At 38.8% G+C, this 17170-nt stretch overlaps 1 protein-coding gene across 1 annotated transcript; it reads left to right on the forward strand.

Annotated features, from left to right (window-relative positions):
* The first annotated feature begins 245 nt into the window (after positions 1–245).
* On the forward strand, positions 246–11351 carry LOC116514093 (zona pellucida sperm-binding protein 3-like). The gene is made up of 9 exons (XM_032225540.1): positions 246–889; positions 2983–3161; positions 4715–4827; positions 5254–5357; positions 6126–6297; positions 7605–7716; positions 8115–8301; positions 9262–9483; positions 11042–11351. Exons 1-9 carry the CDS (start codon positions 808–810, stop codon positions 11299–11301), a joined length of 1431 nt encoding a protein of 476 aa, XP_032081431.1. The 5' UTR covers positions 246–807; the 3' UTR covers positions 11302–11351.
* The last annotated feature ends 5819 nt before the right edge of the window (positions 11352–17170 follow it).

A 17170-nucleotide genomic window follows, 5' to 3' on the forward strand; every position in this document is an offset into this window, starting at 1 on the left:
AGCTCTTTTATTCCTTGTAACAATGCTTGATACAGCAATAGCGATAACACTTAGACTTATATACCACTTCGCAGTGCTTTCCAGCCCTCTATAAGTGGTTTACAGAGTCAGCATAATGCCCCCAATAATCTAGGCTCCCATTTTACCCACCTCGGAAGACTGAGTCAGCCTTGAGCCGGTGAGCCCCGAACTGCCAAACTGATGGCAGCGGGTGATCAGCAGAAGTAGCCTGCAGTATACTGCATTCTAACCACTGCACCACCATGGCTTGTTTTAGCTATGGTCTGCTAAACAAGCAAACTGCTGGGTTTAAATATCATACTATCCAAAGCCAAAGCAATTATTAGTTCTGTCTATGAGTTTGCTTAGAATATATTGTAAGAACTTTCTGTATACTTCAATCTATTGAACATGCTAGAATGCTGAATTCAGAGTAGCTGCCATTTTGGATTAATAGAAACTAGAATGCGTAACAACCTTCAATAAACCTTGCTTACAAAGTCTATTCCTGGTTCCAAAATGTCTTAGTATTTGAACTACATGGTGGAATTGCTATTTACAAAAGTATATTACATGAATTAAGCAAAAAGCAGCCTGTCTTTTATCCCAGAAAAGAGTGTGAACTTAGCCTGAATACCACTTCTAAATTCTCTCAGAGTAGAGGAAATGGCTTCAACATTTAGGTAAGGAAATGGCTTCTAGAGTTTCATTGGAAGAAGCCACAACACCTGAGTATTGCATGAGCTATAAATGAAGCCAATGAGAGGCCCCAGGACTTGGTTCCCACCTGAGAGAATTCCTGAGTAGATGCTGAGAACGATGGAGAATCATCTAAGAATATGGGTGTTGTTGCTTTTAATCACTGGTGTTTCTACTCAGAACTCCTCAGGTAAATGCAGAGAGGGAATACAACTTGGAGAAAGGAAAAGGAAGAAAGATTAATTTATTGCTCCTTAATTAGCTATTATAATTTGTTTTTGGTTTGTACTCAATCCAGAGAGAACCAGGCTTAAATGTTTTTGATCATAGATTGTGAACCTAGGCTAGTGAACCAGTGCTGGGAATGGGGAGAAAGTATATTTATTAGAACATCTTATCAAATTGTAAAATGGGGAAAAAGTGGGGAATTTTGGTTCAGAATTAGAAAGAAAACTCATTGGTTTTTGAGTTCTGAGCATTTTGCTAGATTTAGTATGCTTTCAGATCAATGGACAAGCCTTATTGGAGAACACTTAATTAGATTAATTTGTGCAAAATCTTTTTAGTTGCAGGAAAGTTTGCTGGCACAGAGCTAAGAAAAGCATTTTTTTAAAAACAAATGAGCAGATAATGCATAGAATCTGTGAGTTACATGTAAAGAAATATGTTCAATTTATCTTCTGGAACTTTTAAAATGGAAGCTCAACTGTAATAGTAACCAGTTTCTAAAAATATAAATCTACTGCAGATAGCAAATGACAGCCCACCAATTTTGGTTTCATCTTTGCATAGTTTCCAAACTGGGCCAACCAGGGAAAAACCCAAAGAGAATTTTTTTAAAAAAATAGATCCAGAGTAAGGTGTGTCTCAAGCTGTTTTATTTATAAAATGCCTGTAGGGTCTTAGAGAATTTAAAGACGGTGTCAATTAGGTCATCTCTAGATACAGAAAAGGGAATGTTAAATAAGTTCATGACTGTTAAGGGGGAACCTAATGGTCAACATTAAAAAATGTTACTACTGGACACAGCCTGACTTTACTATAGATTCATGCATAGGCAGTTTATATGTGCACATTCTTTAGCATAAGAGTTAGGTTACATTTTCCTAGGAGTCCTTAACTTGGCCTGTTTGCTGGTCAAAAGTTTGTTTCTTAATTATTAAGTAAAATACTGGAAGTTTTCCTACCATTGTCTGATTAATTGGGATAGCTGCTGGGCCACAATATTTGGAAACAGCCCATAAGGCAAATGTGTGTGTATTGTGTGTATACACACACACATAAATTGAAAAAATAAAAAGCTAAAAATGGAACAAAAAAATAGAAAAAAGAAGTAGTTTCTGATTTCTTTGCAGAAATTGTAAGTACAGTTATAAGTAATATCAATATATTATGTGCATCGGAATACAGGGTAAACCATATTAAAAGAATTGTGTAAACTCAGCCAATGTATCATTAAGGGGAGCTTAATGAGAAATGCATGCAAGGTAAATTTACAGAACTCCCAGGACCGCAAACTACTAATTACCTTTTAGATTTACATATTGTAATTAGTTCAGGGTTGACAAATGGGTCAATTGAATAAGTTGTAATTTAGTTAAGCATGAGAAAACAGCAGGACATGTAAACAAAGCCACAAAATGGCTTGATAGGACTGTCAAGTGCCCCAAAGAGCTTAATGGCTTAGATATAACAAAGAGTTTGATCCTAATTTTCTACCTGAGTAGTTACTTCATCTAAAGTGGCTGCTTCTGTGCACCTAAAATATACAACAAGCTTTGAATATGTGATTCAATTACTTGTTGGTTTTATTACAAAAGAATGAGGTTGTTTGAAAAGCTTTCTAGACCCTCTGACTTTTAAGCAGAGGCTTATGGTTACAAAGGTTTGATGGTGTTAGAACAGCACACTTCTGATGGCAGTAGACTTGACATAAGGACTTCAGACCAGCCAAGGTCCTCTCTTCCTCTTATGGCTTTCCTCACTCTCCCCATTATCTACCCTCTGAGCTGGCTAGTTGCTTTGCCAGCAGTTTTGAAGCTAATTGGTGGGACCAACAACAAATGAGGCCCTTATGTCTTGGTCCTGACCTCTTGGAGGCATCTCATGCAATGGTTATAATGATAATCTCAATTGATTGGAGCTCTGATTTGATTCTCTAGATCCTCCATCTTTTCAGGAGCATATTGGTGCCATTTATGAAATCCCCTGCATGTTCCTGCTTGTGGAAAAATATGTTGCTACAGGTTGCTCTCGCCTGACCCCTTCTTATATCTTCTGCAGTTTCAGTGTCATGTGGAAGCTCGCATCTAGTGATCATCGTTCCTGTGAATCTCTTTGGGACTGGTGTGATGGTTAATGCCAATGAACTCATTCTGGGATCTGGCTGTACAGTGACAGCTGTACGTCCAAATGTTCTCCTGCTTGAATATCCTCTCTTTGCTTGTGGAGCCACCAGACAAGTAAGATAGCTCTCTGTTTGGAATTTTATGAATAGTTTTAATTATAGAGGTCTCTGCAATAACACTACTCGGGAAGGCAAGTACCCTTCTGGATAATAGCAGTAGAGTGACAGAACCGCTAGATCTCTGGAGGTCTAACCTGAACCTCCTTCCTTGTTATTTTAACCCTTTGGATATGATTCTGCCATAAATGCACTGCTGCTTCTATGCAACAATCTTCATGCTATCATTTCTCCCCTCAGTAATTTCTTTTATAGATAGGACATACCCAGATACTTTAATCACAGTTTGATTTCTATACCATCCATCTTGGTTGCACTTTTGTGAAATTGTTTCAAGATGTCATTGTCATTTTTGAGCTGTATTGCCCAAACACAATATTCTAACTATGTCCTGATTTGCGCATAATGGAATGAAATGGTTGCTTTCCCATGATTTGAATTTATGGCAAATTGTGTCTTGAAAATTATTTAGCAACAGTTGTTGGATATTTGCTACAAGTGCAGATATTAGTACTGGGATGTTATCAGTAATAAATAGTATTTACAAGCATAGTGTAATATATACATTTCTCCAAAGTTTTCATTTAGTCTTATTTCTAGCCAAAAAAAAACAAATAACAAACTACCAATAAAATCTAAAATTTGGCATTAGATAAAGCAATTTATACCTACTTTATAGTTCTTTATAACATTTCTTCTTTTTCTTTGTGTTCTTATTTATTTAAACTTTTGAGATAATTGGTGTCATTTGTTTTCATTTGTAATTTCTTGTCTGGAAAGCAATGGTCTGCTTATAACCTTTGGGCATTTTGAAAGTTATTTCTCTTCCCAGATTCTTCTGCTATATCATATATCTCCGTTTTCACCATTTGCTGAATCAGTTTGGTGAGGGTAAAAATTGTCCTTATACTCTGTTACAAAGTTTTTGATTAAGATAAATGTGCACCCATTTTCTTACTTAATTTATTAATAGATGACTGAAGTTGCTCCAAAATATCTAACACCAAGTAGGAGGTTTTCTGTTGCAAAGTAATAAATCTAGCAGACGAGGTTGCTTTGTCAAAAGATAAGCTGGTTTTATTTGTTCTCATGTCATCCTCTACCCAACTATAGATGCCATTTTTTGGGATTAAGCTATAGCTTAATTATTGGCAAGAGTGAGCTGCTTAACAAGAATCACATTAATTTCATTGATTTCCCCCCCCCCCCAAAAAAAAAATCAGAAAGAAGGGTCTGTTAATACAACCTTATTAGCCTTGGGAAAAAAATTGATTATTTGCAATCTGTTGGGGTTTCTTTTCATTCTTCCCAATTCAACAGGATGTTGGAACAAAATTATGCAATCTCCAAATAATACTATAATGTTCACCCATGAGCAGAACAGAGGCATTAAACAGGATAAGGATCAGGGGGGGGGGGGTTATATCCTCTTGAATTCATGTTTGTTTATTCAAGGATGGGTGAATGGCACTTTAATTCAGAAGTGGGGTAAGGTCCTTAGTTTTCTTAGAATATAACCTTAAAATGAGCTTTTTTTATTTGACCTCATAGCTCCTTCCAGGAAGCATCCATTATAAGAACATTCTCCACTATGTGCCTTCAGCTCCAGATGGGGTGATCAGAGCCAATCCATTCTCCCATGCTATAAACTGTTTCTATCCTAGGTAAGTCACGGAATACTGGTGAAAGAAGTGAGATAGTTTCAGTTGTAATTACTCTGTGAATTTATAAACTAGGTCTGAAACACTGAAATGTGGGAATCCAACTTTCGTCATTTGTTATCTATTTAAAGCAGACCAAGAAGCTACATGCATAGAAAGTCTCTTATATGATCAGAACTGGCATTCTTGCTACCAGCATCCTGAGCTCTGAGAATTAATTTGAATTGGATTTGCACTTAGCTGCCTCTTTCCTTCTAGGAAATTAGACAATGTCCTTTATTTTTTACATTAAACTTATCTACTGCCCCTCTCACCTATAAGATGACTTTGGGCAGTTTATGGACAGTAAAATGATAAATGTAAAAACAATGAAAGAGCTTTGGAAATGAAAAGAGGATGTGAGTAGGTAAACATGGTGTCTAAATTTAGGTCCTGGAATGTGTCTTCGCTTGGACTCCGTCCTACCTGGGTCCCTTTCACTTCTACAGTGATGGAGCATCAGAGCCTGGTGTTTGCCCTGGAAGTCTATGACAGTGAGTGTGCTAATCAAGATGAATACAGTTTCCGTTGACTTATAGAAAAATGTGGTACAGGTAGTCCTCTATTTACAACCACAATTTTTTATTGCTAAGTTTAAGTGAATTTTGCCTCATTTTATGACATTTCTTGCCACATTTGTTAAGTGAATTGCTGCAGTTGTTTAATTAGTAACATGACTGTTAAGTGGATCTGGCTTTCCCATTGGCTCTGCTTGTCAGAAGCTTGCAAAAAGGAATCGTGTCCCTGGGACACTGCATTAACACTCAGTAATATGAATCAGTCGCCAAGCATCCGAATTTTGATCATGTGACCATGGGGATGCTACAATGGTCATAAGTGTGAATAATGGTCATAAATCACTTTTTTCAGTGCCATTGTAACTTCAAATAGTCACTATATGTACTGTTGTAAGTTGAAGACTACCTGTATCAAGTAAATCTAATAGATAGCCATTTTAAAATCCCTAATGACCATCTTAAAGAGTATTTAAAGCAGAAGAACACTGATACTGACATCCCTTAAAGTCCACTGAAGATGTTACCTCACCTGGTAGTGAAATGTTCAGAAACCAACCTACAAGCTGGGAGAACAAACCTTCACCCTCAGTAATTAAAGCATTAAATCCATACCATTGAAACCTGCATTGGGAAAGAAAGAGCTGAAGAAATTATTAAGAAAAAAAAAGATTTTTGGGTTGCTGGCAGGCTACCAGCTGTTTTTCTGTGATATTGATGATGCTCTATTAATATATTGTTTTTCAGGCAGCTGGTCACAACTGATGCCTAACCCTACTTACTATCTCGGGGACTTCATCAACATCCAGGCATCAGTAAGAAAGGATAACCATGTTCCATTGAGAATCTATGTGGATGAATGTGTCGCCCGGCCAAGTGCAGAATCCTCTGTGAAATATGAAGTCATCACAAATCATGGGTAAGTCTCTGGGAGTTTGGGCCCAGCAGAATGAGAGGTGGTAGTCATTATCTGTACAGGTAAGCCTCATGTTTTCTAGTAGAAGTAAGCATTTATAAATGAGTTCCTGTGTTTGTGAAAATAAGCTCTACTCATTGGACTTTGAGGGTAAATGGTGTTCAGTTATTTCCTTGGAATTGAGTGGCGACCACACCACTTGGAAGCTAAATTAGGCAAGAAACCAGAATGTTTGGTAAAGTCAATGGTTGAGAACTTGACAGCTTATAATCTTTTACCACTGGAAGGCCCCATAACATTTTAGCACACTTGTACTATGTATAAAAAGCATGTAGGTGCCCCAAAATGACTGCTGGAGAAAAGATCTACTCTGAGTTGAATTGTGTCCAAAGACACATTTTTTCTTGTTTTTCTTTCTGTCTGTTCTCAGACTAAACCTGAGAAAAAAGAAGTGAAGGGGGAACAGCCATTTGGAGGTGTATGGAGACCTGTAGAAAACATGATTATTGTTTATTGGTCCTAAAATGAATCTCCGCAACCAACCTTCCTTTGACCCACTGAAGTGTCTAAGGCTAAGCCATAGAATGAGGTTGTAGTTTAGCATGATGAAAGAAGCTGGCCATTATTTCATCATTATGTCAACTTGAACTTAGATTTGGAGGAAATTATTTTTGTTTCCAAAATGTGTAGAAATGGCAATGATTTCCTGTTTCTCAAAATAAAGTGTCTTTCTAAAGTAAGGGGTTTATCTGGAAATCTACCACTTCTACTGCTACTAGCTTACATGCAGAGCTCAAAATGGTGATTTATTTTGTGATCCCACTTTATTTTGTACAATTTATTGTGTGGTACATAATGTTCCCGCCTCCTGTGTCCCAATAGACAGTAAAGAACATGACCTTGATGGAGATATGCACAATGCTAAGCAAAGGAGCCTAAACATATTTAAACTCAGCAATGTCTACATAACATTGAGAAGTGGTTCAGGCACCTCCCATAATCCACTGAACTATAGAAAGGAGGAGGGGTGCCGCACAATCAGATTTGCAAGTTTATGTTGTAACCAATCTCAGTAAGAGTACTTTTAGCCATCCCCATGGAGTTTATCATGGTCTGTTCCACCTAATAGTCATTTTCGCACAACGAGAATCCTGTGATGTGGGCTGGACCTAAGAGAGGGCTTCTAGCTCAAAATCACCATTGTGTTCATCATTGCAATAATGTTGATAAACACAAAGCCATAATTAAAAGTATTGATAACCTGGGGAAGGACAATGAGCCCATTCATGTTGTCTCTGTCTATTCTGCAGATGCTTTGTAGATGGGCTCCAAAGTGGCTCCCATTTTCTTGCCACGCGAGAAGACTGGTTTCTCCGTTTCCAGCTGGATACATTTACCTTCATTGGAGCCTCCAACGATCAGGTTAAGATAGAAGATGGGAAGAAATGGAAGTTGAATTTCTAAATGTAGAGCTAGTATATTTGATTAATGTGTGGGTATGAGTTGGAGTGGAAAATCTAAGCATATATTTATATAGAGATATGATATCTTCAAAAGGTGAAGAATAAAGCCATCCTCCTAATTTAGTTCTGGAGCTGACTGTATTGAGGGGAGGTAGTGAAATGGAGCAAGTCCTCCTTATGCATCACTACAGATGTCAATTATTATTATTATTATTATTATTATTAATAGTAATTATGCCAATAATAGCAGATATTTTGGTGTAAGGGATTATTATGGATTCTTCAGTACCTTGTCCTCCCTTTCCCAAATACAGGACAGTTACAGTTACTAGCTAATACCTATTCTGATTCTTTTAGATCTACCTCATCTGCCACTTGAAGGCAGTACCTGTGGGCTCAGCAAACCATCTCAATAAGGCATGTTCCTATGATCAGACGACTGCAACTTGGAACTCTAACGAAGGGGTTGACTGCTCCTGTTGTGCAGAATCTCATACTGGCTGTGGCAGCAAAAGAAGAAAAAGGAGACAGCAGCAGAGGAGAGGTAGTGTGATCTCCCCTATTAGAATGCTCCATCTCAGGCATCTGGTGGACTTGGTCCAGTGATCCCACTTTGGCCTCTGGTACCAGGAGGACAGTTGGGCCCTTGACAAGATTGTGTCTTGGTTGGTCAGTACAAGCAAGTCCTCTCATTTTCTGCTTTGTTCTGAGAAATGAAGTGCTAGAATCAATACCTGGACAAAAGGGGAGGGGAGGTAGAGAGCTCCTGAAATTGCTGGTTTTAATTTATAAACTCTTATACTTTGGTGGCCAGATATCTCTTCTTCAGCCAGAATCAACCCATCCAATGTAGTTGTCCTGGGAGAAAAGGCTTTTGGTGCCACCCTTTCATGAGGCGAGAGGTTGAAGCTACAAGATATTATTTCTGGATAATGGTACCCATATTTGGAAATAGCATCCTGGAAGCAAGAGTAGGTCCCTCTGTGGTAGCTTTCCAGAGGCTGGTGAAAACAGAGCTCAGGACATTTTTCAGAAGATATTTGGGGATGAATGAAGATATTGCCATCTGGATTTATTGGTTACTGTTTTTCTTTTCCTTTGTAATTTTGGGTCAGGTTTTTTTTTAAATTATTACTGTAGATCCCAAGATCTCCAAGAGTCCAGTATATAAATTGAATAAATAATATCCGCTTTGCAGGGGAGAATCCTTGAGCTTAATGTTTATTTAAAAGTTCAGGAAAACCATGCTTTATTTACTGATCCTGTTTGGCACCTGCTCAAATAGAAGCATCCGGTTTGTTCCCCTACATTCAGGCTAATTTGGGAATTTTAAAGTCCATAAAATTTATTTCCTTATCTAATTTCTACACCAATCTTGCATGTATCCCAAGTAGAATTAAAAGAACAGCATGGAGAAATTGAATCCCATTGCATAAGAGACATTATGGTAATAATGTATGGAACTGGAGGGCTGAATTCTAAGCTGTTGTTTTGCTCTTTCCAGGAACATTTGGAGAAGGAGAGCTCAAACTTGGTCCCATTGAACTGAAAGGGGAGCAGACCCACACCTCTTTGCAGACCCACTCCAGAAGGACCTTGGAGCTGGTGTCCATTGTGACCAACTCTGCCCCTACTGTATCCAACACATCTCCTGCTGCTGGGCCATCGCTGAACCAGATGGCGAATATTATCGTAAGGAAAGAAGGAATGAAAGAAGATGTCTCCAGTGAGAATACCACATTTTTCCATTTTTTGATGGGTTGAGATTTGGGGCAGGGAGTGGGACAGAACTGAGACCATGGATATGACGATGTGTTTTATAGAGCAATTGGTAAGATGGCAAATCGCACATTTATTCTTTCATGCTGCAGTGGCCAATGAATCTGTTCACAAAGCATCTGCAAATGTCTGTCAGAAACAGTTATAAACATAATTGTCAGGGAGAGTAAGCCTTTAATTATAAGCTAGCTTGTTTTGGAAAGCTGCCGATAAATACTGAATTCCGCTTGTGGTTCTTGAGAATCCAGTAGCTGTTATCAGGATGGTTTTTCCTTCTGATCTATTGGCAATAAGGCAAAGTAAACATTTCCTTTTTCCAGAGAAGTAAACTTTTTATAGCGAAGAACAACATGGTCTTGTGATATCTTTTAATTTTTAACTAATTTATTATGGTATAAGGTTTCATAGCTAGATTAGGCTTAATTGGGTACATGAGATATTGTCATTAGCCTAAATATTTGAATCAGGGCTTTGCTACGGAGTCTTATAATTGGCAAATGGCTCGGCTATGAAAAACTGTTGATCAGTTTTTCATAGCCGAGCCATTTGCCAATTGTTGATCAAAATACAAATTCTGGTTCTTTCTGTAGTAATAATGTATTTCTGATGCATGAAGGAGCAAGTCCTTTATATAGTTTCAACTTGGTGTTCTCCAAAGGAGGTACATGTCAGATCCCAGGGCTTTTCCTTTTTGCCAAATTAAAGTTTTCAGCAGAAAACTTTAACCCGAGTGAAATTTGCTGTCCCCATTGTGGAGCCTTTTCCTGCCTCTATTTTGTCTGTTCTCAGTCAGTGTCCATCACCTGATTTTCCTTTTAAGGGGTCCTTTCACTTGAAAGCTGTCTTTGGACTGCATCGAAATAAGGAAGTATTATTTTAATACTGATACAACTAAGGGCCACTTCAGCCTGTCTTGCTAATAAATGAAGGCAAAATCATGGGCACACAACCAAAAAGATCTATTGCCAGGGGATGTTTGTTCTCTGGTTGGGGAAAGCACCCAATGCCGGGGCAGGAAAGGCTGCCCCAATAGAGTATTTTTTTCCCAGTGGTCTTTAAAATCTAAAGAGATATTCAAAGAGAAAGCCACAGCTGTGTCCATACTGCACAGTTAACAGTTGCCTTGTGACATTTGCATTAGAACAGATATTATCTACACAGCAAATATTCTGGGTAAAAACACCAAGACTTTCTTTGAAGCCTTGGTTTAATCAGAAAACCTGTGTTTGAACTTAAAGATTAGTGCATGAAAAAAGTGTGCACTGGCATTTCTGCAGCATATATTTGGAACCATGTAGCAAGAAGAGGCCCTACAATTTGGAATGGAATTGAAGAAAATTCTTTGGCTCTGATATGATTTTCTAAAAAGGTTGAGAGAATGAATAGGTCTAGGAAGCATTTGGTTTTCTAGTTGATATACTGGTAATGATTTAGTTTGTCATCTTCTCTGTGAATTGGCATTCTGACTTTCCATTCTCTCTTTGCCTCCTTTATTCTTCTTACAGGATTTCATTTCCCCTTTTCCACTGCCACCATGGTCATATCAGTTGCCTGCTCCTTCATTGTCTTGGTGTCCATCCTGGCCTGTTTCTACTCCAACAAACAGGCACGCAGAATATACCAAATGGGGATGATCCAGCCAGTTCTGGGCGAAACTAGTGCTGTGGCCATGGCGCCTGCATCAGCTGGAACATCTGGTGCTGGAGCCTCTGGGCAGTCCAGCATTGCTTCTAAGAAACCCGATGACCTAGTAGCTGTATTTTAGAAGGGCAAACCACCTCCTTTCTGGATAGCAAATATTTAAGAAAATAAAGATGCCAGTGCAAAACAGAAAGTGTTATTATACAATGTGTAACAAATCACTTTTTTGTTATAATCGTAGACCAAGGTAGTATGCACACTCAACCCAATTCTAATCCACAAAATGTTTCAGAGGTCCCAGTATGTGAGTTTGTAATAACAATCCACAAAACGTTTCTAAGGAAACCCAGGGTAAGCTCCAAAACCAGAACTAGCTTGCTGGTTTTGCACTCTGCAAATATATATTTCATCTGCTATCACTGCAAATATATTTCTTATCACAAAAACATCACTTGGCTATTAATTGCTTTGTTGATCAGCTGAAACACAACTGCAGATATCATCTGACTCCTTGTCACACTTTAAGCGGCTTACCTTCAGCCATCCACATGGAGAGCTATATTTAGAAATCTTTAATGCTCAAGAATTAGAGAGTACAGGACTAAATGTCCTTCTCGGTTCATGTGGACCCTTCCTCCAAAGCTCATTATAATACATCTCACACACATAATCTTCAAAAGGCAGGGGTGGGAGACTAATGTAGAATTAGGAGGTTGCTCAAGATATTCCTAACATGGCTTACATGTATAGTATGGGCATAACTGAAGATCTACAGCAACAAGACTTCAATAACTTACTTTGTTCTTAAATTCAGGTTTGGGATGGCAGTGGGGAAACAGTAGCACCCAGATTTTTATTGGTGGAGAACTCAGCTACCTGTTTCTCTTTTAGTCTCATCCCCAAAATGTCAGGCTTGTGTGTTTACCCCAAACCAGGTTTACTTCTTTCCTTTCTCTGGAGTTGTGTGATAGGAGAAAGAAGAAAGAAAAAGAAAGAAAGAAAAGAAAGAAAGAGAATGAATGAATGAATGAATGAAAGAAAAAGATGAGCCCTTTTTCATTTGCATCCAAATGCAGCACAGTCCTGCCCCTAAACCTCAGCTGCCTTCATTTGATTCCCCAAGTCATACCTGAGGCAGTATAAAAATTGTTCTTAGCTGTAGCAGGGTTAAAATTGTATTTTCTCTCTTATCCAAACACACATTGACACACTATGATGTGTTTCATCCAGTGACTACTACTCTATTGGTGACAAAGTCAAGTGACTAGAGAGGTCAGGCTTCCTCCCCTCAGATCAGTGTCCTTCCAGGGCTATGCTGCTTGAATAGCAAGAGAGTCTGTTTTCTTTCAAAATAAGGTCTTCCCCAGTGTCTGCCAGATCTCTGAGCAAATACCCAACTTAGAAACCTTGATCAACCTGAACAGTGTCTAATAATTGGAGGTAACCAGGAAGTAGAGGCTGCATGGAAACAATGAGCCAAGCCAACTATGTTTCTGATGACTCCCTTAACCTGTCAGTTGCTATTCCCCCCCCCCCCACACACACACTGCTGGTTAATGCTCTTCTAGAATTGTTCAGTTCTGTGTCCAAAAGGGATCCAACTATAGTTGTTTGATTGTCAAGCTTCCTTTGGAGAAGGAAAGAAACATTTGCATAAAAACACAGTGGGTTTTGACAGGTGGTTAAACCCATGTTTTTGTACTGGCTGATGACTTTTGCCAGACATGGCTGGGAAACAAAGCTGGGGTAATTCACCAGTCTCCCAATCCTTGTCTTAACATGCCCTTTACACTGTAAAAAAAGAAAGCACTGTTTGCCAAATGTGCACTATGCACATTTAGGTTCCACCAATGACAACATATATTTGGTAGGCATAATATCTGCCAGCTCAAGGTTGAGTGGGTAGCCCTAACTCTTTTGGGGAGAGGGTCCTCTCCATGTTTCTCATACAGATGGGCTCTCATCATTTATTTGCCAAATAGATAATAAGAATAGTTATTTTCATCATCACCTTAAAAACACCCTGGCAAGAGCATATAGGACAAAATCCATGTGTACTTTTAAAAGTGCAGATATGAAACAAGTACTGTATAGCAGATTTCCCTTTCATGCCCTTAAAAGTAGAGCTATGAAAAATTGGAGAAGACTATTTTTTTCCTTTAAAGCATTTAAGTAGAATATTACAACATACAACCGCTACAAATACAGTATTGCAGTGTTGAAATGTAACTTTAAAAGGCATGGAGGGGAAATTGCTTAAAAATATATACAGCTGAATCACCACCCTATCTTTCGCCATTCCTGCCTTTGTCAATACAGACATCTGATTGGTATTGCTCCATTTTGACTTGCTTTTTATTTCAGCCTGATCTTGCAAAGGAGAGTTTTGCTTTCCATCTGGAAATCCACTGTTTTCTGATCTAACCAGTACCATTTGCTTCTGCAGCAACTCTCAAGTTTAACAGACTTTAATTTTGTTTTGTTTTTTTATTCATTCTCTATTAGCAATAGCAATAGCATTTAGACTTATATACCACTTCACAGTGCTTACATTTTAAGTGGTTTACAGAGTCAGCCTATTGCCCACAATTGTCCTCATTTTACTCACTCCAGAAAGAGGGGAGGCTGAGTCAACCTTGAGCCTGGTGGGATTTGAACTGCCAAATGGCAGGCATATTGCAGGCATCTGGCAGGCAGCAGAAGTAGCCTACAATACTGTACTCTAACCACTGCGCCACTGTGGCTATTGCTGCTTCTTTAATACAAATGTAATTCAATGCTTGGGAGCCATTGACTCGATGGTTGCAATCAAGCCTGTTTCAACTTGCTGTGGTTACTAAGATAAGAAAATCAAAATTTTCTGTTTGGTATTGCCAAAAAAGGATTGTGTTGAAAGCTGTGCACTACAGAAAGAGTGGTCGTCTGTGGGAGAGACTGGGACACTTCCTTCTCTGTAACAGTGCTCCTGTCTAAACAGAAACATCTCTCTATCCTCAATGGGGAGAGAATAGTTGATGAGGAACTGGGGGGGGGGGGATTTAAGTTCTATGCTACAGGAGTGCCATAGGTGAGTGATGGACTAACTGGGGCAGGGATTGGTGGTCCAAAGATATCCAGCTCAATAAGAGCAATTTCCCCTTAATATGGACAGCCCTCATGATCTTTCATTTGAGTTTGAAGCACAAACTTCAGTGCAGAATTATTTTAGTTTCATCCCATTAAAAACCAGGATTGTGGATTGTGGAGCTAGCCCTGACAAAGGTATACAGGAGCTGCTGGAAGGGGGTAAATGTAAACGAAAGCAAGGGGTGGGTTCTGGCAGGCATTACTGCCAGTTTGCTCATGTGCGCTCCGCTTATGTGTGCACACTTGATGCATGCCGTGCACAGTGCAATATAAATTATTCCGTGCATGTGCAGAAGTGAAAAACAAGATGGGGGCACCTATGGCGCCGCCCAGAGAACCGGTTTGGGGGCGTGGCAGGCCTTGGTCGCTGCCGATTCCAGCAACCCAGGCCGCTAAACCACTACTGGTTTGGCCGAACCAGTCTGAACTGGTAGGAACCCACCACTGATGACAGCTCAATCCTGGAAGCAGGGAGAGCAGGAGACAAAGACTCAAAATAAGCCCACTTTGATTCTGGTTGGTAAAAGAGGAGATAGACAGAAAGACTGCTAGAAGCCTTTTGAGATCTTGTGAATATATCCTACAACATAGAAATTGAATCTATTGAAGTTCACTAATTTTAATTCTTTTCTATTATTTTTTTAATGTTTTATTACATTGTAGGCTGCCCAGATTCTCATTGAGATGGGTGGCATAGAAATTAAACTAACAAACATTTTTTGTAGCCCTAATGATATCTGGGTCTCAAGCAGGCCTACCTCAAAGTGCTGATATTAATCTTAATTTGAAGATTCTTAATTCAAAGTCTTGAATTGATGTATATCCTTATAGAGAGCATAGTCTCTGCAGACTAATGTGAATGGGTGGAACCTTGTTTTTGAAATGGATAGAATAGGTTTTAATGGAAGGATGGAAACTACAAAGACATTTCTTGCAACTTGCTTTTTGAGACTCTTAGGAATGATGGTAAGGTTGGAGTGCCATCTAACTCATCAGCCGCAAACTTACAAATGATGTGACATAACTAAGATGGACCTTTGTTTTCCTAACTCTATAGTTACTTATACTTACTCTATAACACTCATAGGTGCTAGGCTACAGAAGCTATAACCAGTAGTGGAAAACATGCTGGAGACAGCACCCTTGTTATAGAAATTTCTTGGGATTCAGCTAAGAACATTTGGGGTGAGTGACAATGTATCTTCTGTCGCTCTCTTTTAGGACAAGATCAGAAAGAATTATGAGACCAACTCAATTTGGAAGTCCACATGTACTACCTTGGGGTGTTTTCAGGTGCAGAAAAGCAGCACTACCATTCTAAAGGTGTGGTGCAAAGTTCCCCCCTTGTTTCTCCTTCATGGATTTTCTGTGGTCAGAAAAAGTTGGAAAGTGGTGGTGGGAGACTTGAGTGGGCTCTGGTGTGTGCAAACTGCCTATGGATGAGGCAGGATAGATGCATGACAACATTCTGCTCTGGAAGTAGCTGACACAGTTCTGCTACTAACCTCAAGGCTGGGGTATTGAAAGGTGGAGGAAAACAGGTTGCATAGCCTTAGAATTTCTCTATCATTTTCTAATTTGGCTTTAAGTCTAGACTTTCAGGCTGATCCACTTCTCATATTAAGAACAGAGTTTTAGGTGCTTTAATAAGAATTCCTGCTTCATAAGGCCACACTCTATGTCCAATGATCAACAATAAAAATAAAATGATAAAAACCTTAGCAATTTGTCTGTCCTTGAGGCCATGGTCCCTGTTGTTTGCCTTAGTCATCTTGCTTACTGCTTCCCCTATATTGCCCCAACAAAGAAAATGTTACAGTCCGCTGCTTTCCCTATTTTTCTCTTTCTGTTTTAATTTTTTATTTTAACTTTTTATTTTTGAGATTTAATAAATATTTTTAAATAATCTTTTTGTGATTTCACTTATCCTTAAGGTTTTGAAAGTGGAAACTGAAAGTAAAACTAAGCAATAGCCTTATCCTCATTATAAAATGACTTTTAGAATTCCTGCTTTCCCCAAATATAAAATCCATAGATTTACAAAATGACTCCTTCTGACCAATATAAGTCTATCCTCCTCTCACCCCAAATTCTGAATCCCTGAGGACCATGTACTTGTTTTAAAGGAAATGAAGATGAGTATCTAGTTCAACTCATGCTCTAAGTCCCAGGTATTGTATTTGAATTCTGTACATATAACTCCATGGACTCTCTTTTTCAGGCTGTGATGGTAATACTTGGCCTGCAACAGGTGACTTTTGGTGTCCTCTTTCTAATTGTCCGCTGTTCTTATACAGATGACCTTGGCATTCACTTCTTCTCAGTTCCCTGAGAAGTGAATTAATGTGGATAATCAGAAATTCAGAAACAGAAGAAAACATTGATTCGACGCTCTTTGTAAGATTGTACAAAAGAGAAAATCAGTGGCAGAAATGGCAAGATATAGCTGCTGAAATTATGTTTTTCTCTCTTTGATTAAAGCTAAAAATACCTTATCTTCTTTTTCTTACTGTCTTAAGAGGCTCACTTTCACATGAGTGTCTGCTAAATGCTTCATCTTCATAATTCTTTACAAAGTTTTAAATAAAACTTTCTAACTCAAATATACACTATATTGCCAAAAGTATTTGCTCACCTGCCTTTACTCTCATATGAACTTACTGTAAGTGACATCCCATTCCTAATCCATAGGGTTCAATATGACATTGGTCCACCCTTTGCAGCTATAACAGCTTCAACTCTTCTGGGAAGGCTGTCCACAAGGTTTAGGAGTGTGTTTATGGGAATTTTTGACCATTCTTCCAGAAGCGCATTTGTGAGGTCACACACTGATGTTGGACGAGTTTAAGTGGCCTACCACGTCGTGC

This window comes from Thamnophis elegans, chromosome 1, assembly GCF_009769535.1.
Source record: "Thamnophis elegans isolate rThaEle1 chromosome 1, rThaEle1.pri, whole genome shotgun sequence".
NCBI lineage: Eukaryota > Metazoa > Chordata > Lepidosauria > Squamata > Colubridae > Thamnophis > Thamnophis elegans.